At 38.4% G+C, this 9,002-nt stretch overlaps 1 protein-coding gene across 2 annotated transcripts in view; it reads right to left on the reverse strand.

The window, feature by feature from the left end:
• PEX5L (peroxisomal biogenesis factor 5-like) overlaps nucleotides 1–9,002 on the reverse strand; it is a 219,844-nt gene that overhangs the window by 16,369 nt on the left and 194,473 nt on the right. For both annotated transcript variants that reach the window (XM_010855624.1, XM_010855623.1), the window contains 3 exons: nucleotides 8,448–8,564; nucleotides 6,105–6,248; nucleotides 2,777–2,847 (listed from right to left, as the gene is read on the reverse strand). In XM_010855624.1, coding sequence (XP_010853926.1) covers nucleotides 2,777–2,847; nucleotides 6,105–6,248; nucleotides 8,448–8,564 — 332 coding nt within the window. The remainder of the gene's footprint in view (nucleotides 1–2,776; nucleotides 2,848–6,104; nucleotides 6,249–8,447; nucleotides 8,565–9,002) is intronic.

Genomic DNA, 9,002 nt, shown 5'->3' on the forward strand with positions numbered 1-9,002 from the left:
AAAGTTTTGGCATAGTCAATAAAGCAGAAGTAGATATTTTTCTGGAACTCTCTTGTTTTTTTGATGATCCAACAGATGTTGGCAATTTGATCTCTGGTTCCTCTGCCTTTTCTAAATCCAGCTTGAACATCTGGAAGTTCATGGTTCACATACTGTTGAAACCTGGCTTGGAGAATTTTTAGCATTACTTTGCTAGCATGTGAAATGAGTGCAATTGTGCAGTAGTTTGAATACTCTTTAGCATTGCTTTTCTTTGGGATTGGAATGAAAACTGACCTTTTCCAGTCCTGTGGCCACTGCTGAGTTTTCCAAATTTGCTGGCATATTGAGTGCAGCACTTTCACAGAGCCTCATCTTTTAGGATTTGAAATAGGTCAACTGGAATTCCATCACTTCCACTCGCTTTGTTCATAGTGATGCTTCCTAAGGCCCACTTGACTTTGCATGAAACTAAGGGCCACCCAAGATGGATGGGTCATGGTGGAGAGTTCTGACAAAATGTGGTCCATTGGAGAAGGGAATAGCAAACCACTTCAGTATTCTTGCCTTGAGAATCCCATGAATAGCATGAAAAGGCAAAAAGATAGGATACTGAAAGATGAACTCCCCAGGTTGGTAGGTGCCCAGTATGCTACTGGAGATCAGTGGAGAAATAACTCCAGAAATAATGAAGGGATGGAGTAAAAGCAGAAAAAACACCCAATTGTAGATGTGACTGGTGATGGAAATAAAGTCCGATGCTGTAAAGAGCAATATTGCATAGGAACCTGGACTGTTAGGTCCACGAATCAAGGCAGATTGGAAGTGGTCAAATGGGAGATGGCAAGAGTGAACATTAACATTTTAGGAATCAGCGAACTAAAATGGACTGGAATGGGTGAATTTAACTCATATGACCATTATATCTACTACTGTGGGCAAGAATCCCTTAGAAGAAATGGAGTAGTCCTCATAGTCAACAAGAGAGTCCAAATCTCAAAAACGACAGAATGATCTCTGTTTACAAAGCAAAACATTTAATATCACAGTCATGCAAGTCTATGCCCCGACCAATAATGCTGAAGAAGCTCAAATTGAACAGTTCTATGAAGACCTCCAAGACTTTCTAGAACTAACACCTAAAAAAGATGTCCTTTTCATTATAGAGGACTGGAACGCAAAAGTAGGAAGCCAAGAAATACCTGGAGTAATGGGCAAATTTGGCTTTAGAGTACAGAATAAAGCAGGGCAAAGGCTAACAGAGTTTTGTGAAGAGTATGTACTGGTCATAGCAAACACTCTCTTCCAACAACACAAGAGAAGACTCTATACCTGGACATCACCAAACGGTCAATACTGAAATCTGATTGATCATATTCTTTGCAGCCAAAGATGGAGAAGCTCTATACAGTCAGCAAAACAAGTCTGGGAACTGACTGTGGCTCAGATCATCAACTCCTTATTCTCAAATTCAGACTTAAATTGAAGAAAGTAGGGAAAACTATTCAGATAAGACCTAAATCAAATCCCTTATGATTATACAGTAGAAGTGACAAATAGATTCAAGGGATTAGATCTGATAGACAGAGTGCCTGAAGAACTATGGACTGAGGCTCATGAAATTGTATAGGAGTCAGGGATCAAGACCATCCCTAAGAAAAAGAAATGCAAAAAGGCAAAATGGTTGTTTGAGTAGGCCTTACCAACAGCTATGAAGAGAAGAGAAGTGAAAGGCAAAGGAGAAAAGGAAAGATATACCAATTTTAATGCAGAGTTCCAAAGAACAGGAAGGAGAGATTAAAAAAAGCCCTCCTCAGTGATTAATCCAAAGAAATAGAGGAAAACAATAGAATGGGAAAGACTAGAGATCTCTTCAAGAAAATGAGAGATACCAAGGGAATGTTTCATGCAAAGATGGGTACAATAAAGGACAGAAATGGTATGGACCTAACAGAAACAGAAGATATGGCAAGAATACACAGAAGAACTATACAAAAAAGATCTTAATGACCCATATAACCACGAGGCTGTGATCACTCACCTAGAGCCAGAAATCTCGGAGTGTGAAGTCAAGTGGGCCACAGGAAGCATCACTGCAAACAAAGCTAGTGGAGGTGATGGAATCCCAGTTAAGCAAGTCCTCACAGTACCTCTATCAGTTGTTTAGGAACTGATAATGTATAACATGTGTGTGTGTGTGTGTGTGTATATGTGTGTGTGTGTGTGTATATGTGTGTGTGTGTGTGTGTATTTACTTATTTATAAAGAGTAGGGAAAGTGAAAGTCTATTGGGAGGGGCTGTTTTTCCATGGTTTAAATAGGGGCGCTAATCAAGTATTGTGTGATGCTATCCCCCACCCAGTGAAGCCTAGAATTTTAGTCATGGGGTCAGGATGATGAAACTATCTCAGCAGATTCTTCGTAGACACTTGGAGTTAACATTATGCTGACATTATTCTGAATATGTTCTTCCTGAAGAAAACTTTCAGATGCTGCAGAAGGCTAGAAAACTAAAAAGAACTATTGATTCAGTGAATCTATTTTATGACTGCTTTTGACATAGACTCTTGTGCCAATGAAGGTCAATTTGTACATGGTAAAACATTGTGATTTAGGAACATTTTTTCTTCATACATTGTTTTCCAGAGCTAAATGTAAATAATATCTGGTGTCTTGGCACTGATCTTGGTCAAATTCTCTACAGTGTACTTAAGGGTCAAAAGACAAATCTGAAACAGCAAGAAGTCCTTTAACAAGTGTCCACCTGGCCCGTGATTTTGTGCCTAGTTTTATCTACCTCTGGAGGGCGACAATAGCTGCTTGTTCATTTTCATTCTCTGCCTGGGTTATCCCGAGGAACTGCCATGCCTACAAAAAAAATAAAAAACAATGACTGATGTCAACGTTGCAAGAGGAAGCAGAGTCAATCATGTACTTTAGCTGGTTTGTTTACATGTGACAATTCCCTCTCTGCAGAGCACCCTGACTTGGATGTGGGTCTTGTAAAGGGAGAAACATTACAACATCACCTGCATTTCTTCATTCAAATTCTTTTGTGGCATCCAGGTCGAGTTGCTGTCATTAGTTACAAACTCTAAGTATTTATCCTCTCCTGTGGCCCATGGAAACCTCTTGAGTCTGTCTCTGAGGTTTCATGATATTAGGTATCTTAGAACCAAAAGATAAATTTATAAAAGTATGCATTTATCAGGAAAAGAGGTAGAAAAATAATTTAGAAATATAAGTAGTTGAAAGTTTACAATAAAGAATCTCAAGATGTACACAATAGAAGTAGTTTCCATAAATGAAAGTCAAATAGTTACTATAAGAGGTAACGGGAAATTTAGGAACTAGGGGAAAAAACCTCTCCCCGGTCACACGTGTTCACCACAGTACAATAGTTAAAAAGCATAAAACACATATAAAATGCAATATAATATACATATAATTTTATAGCTTACATTTACACTTTGTATTACATTGTCAATTCTTTTATGTTTTTATAAAATCCCCTTCAAAATCTATAATTTTGAATTTCCTTTGTTAAATGGATATCCCATTATTCCCACAACTAATCCCGTTACTGCTCTCTGTTGTTTCTAGTCCTTTGCTAAAGTCAATAATGTAAAGAATATCTTCAAATAGATAATGTTTTTCACATCTGGAATGAAAGTTTTTAATATAAAAGATTTTCACTTATATACTTTTAAGAAGAGTAATTCTCACACCATTACAAGCAGAATGTACATCAGCAAAACCTCTCATTACACACATTGTCCTCAGATTTGCCTGGGGTGTATCAGTTGTAGGGATTTACAAAGGTTTGCATAACCCACGCCCACCTTTGAAAATCAATGCTATGAACATTTTAAAACAAAACTCTATCAAAACATATAGCGTCATCTTGTGTGCATGCTGTCCAGTAAGTCGCTTCAGCTGTGTCTGACTCTTTGTGACCCTATGGACTGTAGCCCGCCAGGCTGCTCTGTCCATGGGATTTCCCAGGCAAGAATATTGGAGTGGTTACCACACCCTCTTCTGGGATCTTCCTGAGCCAAGGATGAACCTGGGTCTCACATCTCCTGAATCGGCAGACAGGTTCTTTACCACTAGCGCTATCTGGGAAGCCCAGTGTCATCTTAAAGTGCTGAAAAAATTGTATCAGTTTTTTCCCTCATGGGTTATTATTACACATATGATACAAATTCATAAAAAAGTACTGAGTATTTCTCTCCCAGAATACTGGGGACTCTCTTACATCTTTAAATATATTCAGAGCAGCTTCTATTTTGATTTCACCTTTCATACATCTTAGGATGCTTCTTAAGATTGATGAAACAATCTTTTTCTGGGGGCATCTTCCTAGCCTTTGGGTGCAGTAACATTTTCACCATTCACAGACCATCAGTTATCTTAGCCTTGGGGTCTCCATTGATTCAGAAGTCCTGGTCCTTATTTAGGATCCATTAGTTACCAAGTGTGCTGGTAACCATTAATTACCCAGGGCTGCTGTGACAAATGACATATTATGTATGAAAACACACAGCATTTAGAAATGTATGAGGGCATTATTTTGTTGAAGGGGTTGTAGTTTCTTATTAATGCAATGACTTTCTTTTCTAAATTGATTGATCTAAAAATTCCAACATTTTGATTCAGAATTTCAACTCTCAATTCAGTCTCATTTCACTGTAAACATTTTGAGTAACAAGATACTAGGGGCTTTAACTAGTAATTTATTTATTTGTTCTTTCTGTACAAACTCAGTACAACCAATAATAATGATGAGGACTAAATACTGACATGTCAGGCACTAAACTAAGCACTTTAATTTCTGTGAACTTACTTAATCCTCACAGTACCCAATGAGATAGTTAATAATTGTGATGTCCATTTTACATGTGAGGGAACCGAACCTTAGAGGGTTTAAGCAGCTTGTCCCAGACCACATGGCTTGCTGTGCTGTGCTGGTGGTATAGTGGTGAGATAGCTGCCTTCCAGATCACATGACTCATGGCTAATAAGTGATAGAGCAGGAATTTGAACCACATGGTTAGGTAGCAGATCCCAGAGGCTTAACCACTATTCTCTACTGCCTTCTCAGCAATGTATACAAATGTATACAAATTTCTGCAGTTCCTCTGGGAATATCCCCATATAAGATGTTTTCTGAAAATTATAAACTAAGAAGGAAGCCTTTATACCTGCCAGTATCTTATTACAGGCCTTGGCAAGTGGGAGACTTAGTGAACCAAGATAAAGCTGCAGAAGCCTCTTCGGTGGTTTCCCAGTCTCCATGTCCAACAACCTTTCATGTTTCATAGAAAGGGGCTTGTCTCACATGCAAATCTGATCATGTCCCTCTCCCACAGTGGTTCCCCATGGCTTTCAACATGAAGTTCAACTCCTGGCTACTTCTTTGTGCCTCCTCTCTTGCCCCTGTCTCCTCCTCTCTTACCATGGATCCAGTGTTTCTTGTCTCTCTGCCACCCATGAACCATTCCCTCTATGCAACAGCTGGACCTTCTTACAGTTTTTAATTCTCTCTCCTTCAAAACTCAGCTTTGGATTCACTTGAAGGGCAAGGCTGGGTCAGAACCCTTGCTTTCTGCTCTCCTAGCATCCTGTGCATACTCTGACACCACATTTATTACACTGCACTGATTGATTTACTTGTCTTGCAGATAGATCACAAATCTGTCCTTTCAACTGGTCCATTTTCCCCCCAGCTGTTCAATCCATTAGCCCATGCCTGGCACAATTCTTGGGACATAATACATGCTGAATAAATGCTAAGTGAGTAAATCAAGGGTGGGATATGGTGTGGCTCTAGACCCAGATGAAACCATGCTCTGCCCCATGAAAACTACTGCTGAGCCTCCAGGTTGGCAGTTTTGGTTTTTCATTTCTTGTCCCCACCTTTTATTTTTGGGCACTGTCGACACTGCAGAGATGGTTAGATGGTTTTTGTAATTTACAAACGAGTATCAGACTTAGCGAGGTTAACTCCTTTGGGAAACTTTACTTGATGGAAATGCCACCTAGTAGAGCTCTCTGTTACCCTCTGTCCCTTGTTGGCACATGAAGACCCTTTGTGAGTCTGGCAGGATGAAGGGAAATGATACCTCTGCATCTCCAGGGTCCTGAAGAATTGCTGCCTCCATGAACAGGATGGTGACTGGCAGGTCCCCTTCCTTCAGCCTTTTTAAGCCTTCTTCAAATGCTCCAGGCCAGTCTTTGAAGGGGTTTTCAGTATGAAAGTAATAACCCTATAACACAGAGAGGGGCCAACACAGATCCATTGATTTAACTCTTCATTGTTACATTCAATCAGTTCTTTCTGAATTTGAATTTAAGTAATTTTACTTATTTAATTTCAATGAAGTTTAAATTGCTATTTTTTCCTTTATTGTGACTGTAGTACATTTTCATGGTGTAAATGTTAGATATTATTTTGTTACTGAATAATATAAAAAGAAACAAAAAGATACCTGTAATGTTGCAACCTAAATATGATCACTGTTAATATTTTGGAGTTTGTTTTCCTTCTGATAATTCTTTTGTTCTTTTTGTTTCAGTCATTTACCCCCAAGATTTAAAAATATTGACTTTTAGGACAAACTTTTGCGGAATCCTGCCATGCACTCTCTTGAAATGTTAATACCACATACTGTACATCTGTTTATATACAGTGGCCCTTTGGAGGGCTATGAACTATTGTAACATCTAGGATATTTTTTCACCTTCTACTTACCAAACCAGTTTTTATCCCATTGTGGGTCTGTATCTCTCCATTGAGAGATGTTTAAAAGTTATAGATTTTCTTTTGTTGCAAAATTTAAATAATACAGATTATACAAATAATCTTCTAGTATTTTCTATGAGTATATAAGTTAAACAAGTCCATGCTATAAAAGCAAGGTTGTAGCTTAAGCCCCATTTAGTTTTAGTTATTAAAATTATTTATATTATGCTAAAAATTAATCAATCCTCTTTTGATGGTCACTCAGGTTAGTTTCAATTTTTATTGTTGTTATCATAAATAAAGCTATGGTGAAAGTCTTATGCTCAAATCTTTGACTGCATATGATTATTATCTTTGGATAGACTTCTAGAAGGATTTATTATGCTAAAGGCTACGAACTATTTTGAGCCCTTGATATATGAGGCAGAATTGATTTTGAGAAAGTATGCCATGATAAACTCTCATCAGAAGTATCAGAGATATTATTTGTTGCAACTTTAGTAGCAGAGGCTATCATAAAAACCAATTTGATAGATAGAAACAAGCTAGTCTGTTGATGATGCTACTAAGGTTTTTAAATACATCAAATGGAGACCTTCATTCTCCCCAGGTGTTTAGAAAGACAAAACTCTTTATCAGAATCCATAGGGTATGACCAGCTTATATAGTGGTGTTGGGGTGTGGGACCCTGGGAGGGGGAGCTCAGGTGCATGGGTTATAGCCCAGAGACTGATGTTGCACATCGGTATTCTCTCTTCTCACTTACTTTCAATTTCTTTGTGGAAAATAAATGATTTTAATGAGATGGTTGATCTGATTTTATGAGACTGCCTTGCCTACTGTGGTACAGAGAATAGGAAGGAGTAAGACATCTTAATGATTATGTAGATTGTTAATCCCCTAAAATCAGAGACTATTCATCTCAGTCCCCAGTATCTAGGGCTGAGTAAACAGTAAAATTTGTTGGATGGAACCAAATATCATGGAAGTTATTCAGAATTGAATAAAACTGAAAATTCCTCTACCACAAAGAACCATAACATTAACATCTCTCTATATATTTCCCCTGTGTAAGAAAATTCTATCTTTCCATCTCTTTCTGTCTTTCAAGTCACTTAAACTGATTTCTCAGTGTTTTCTTTTTTTCCAGGTATTTTAAAAAGCATAAGTCCTAGAGCAACTGGGGCTTCATGGGGGAATTTAGCTGGCTGTGGACTGTACTCACACATTTTCTGGGGCTCGAGGAATCCCCCTGGTACTTGACCCAGCTGTGTGAAGTGTGTCTTTTCCACTGAATTCTTTGCTAGCAGCATAAAGACTACCCGTGAAATAAAGCCTGAAGCCCCCCTTTTCAACCTCCCACTCATTAATATCACTTTAGTCAGCTTATCGACATGGTTTGAGCATTGTGGGATTAGCCCAGCTCTTGTTCTAACTAACCCTCAATGTTAGTTCAGTGACTGGCCAAGCTCTGGTTGGCTGCCAAACTGTCTTAACACTGATAAAAAATAAGGGTGTTCCATTCCAGATTTGCTGCCTTCACATATTGCATGATTACACTGTTTCCATCTACCAGAATTTCTTCCAGGTCAGATTGATATTAAACAGTCTATTTAATTTTTGGATTTTTCCCCCCACAAAATAGTTATCAACTAATTTATAAAAATGTGATCCAAAGAGGATGAGAAAACTGGTCAACATTTGAAAAATGAGAAATGGTCACCTTCTCACTGGCTGAGATTGTAACCTGGTTCTGGGCTTCCTGGTTCTCCGATATCCAGTTCCTCCGGGCCATTTCTTCCCATTCTGCTTGCATCTTATCCCAAAACTCTGTATCTGACTAGAAAACAGGAGAAATGAAGATAGATGGATTTAAGAACACGCTATATCATTTGGTTTATTTCCAAGAGACAGTTTTTCTCACAGATAAAATGACTTCTGGGGAGGAATAAAGTGTTCAAATTGGCCACATCCAATGACACTCATGGTTGAAGAGCTTCTGGAGGGCACTCAGCACTCAAGGTGTCAAAGAGTGGTAGCTGTGATTTTTCTCTGGGAGAAACATAGTTACCACCTGAAGAACCAGGATCATATAAAACCAAATTCAGTGGTGCTGGGAAATCTGGTCAACCACTTGTAAAAGAATGAAACTAGACCACTTTCTAACACCATACACAAAAATAAACTCAAAATGGATTAAAGATCTAAACGTAAGACCAGAAACTATAAAACTCCTAGAGGAGAACATAGGCAAAACACTCTCCAACATACATCACAG

The sequence above is a fragment of the Bison bison genome, unplaced genomic scaffold, assembly GCF_000754665.1.
Source record: "Bison bison bison isolate TAMUID 2011002044 unplaced genomic scaffold, Bison_UMD1.0 scf7180017864367, whole genome shotgun sequence".
NCBI classification, from domain to species: domain Eukaryota; kingdom Metazoa; phylum Chordata; class Mammalia; order Artiodactyla; family Bovidae; genus Bison; species Bison bison.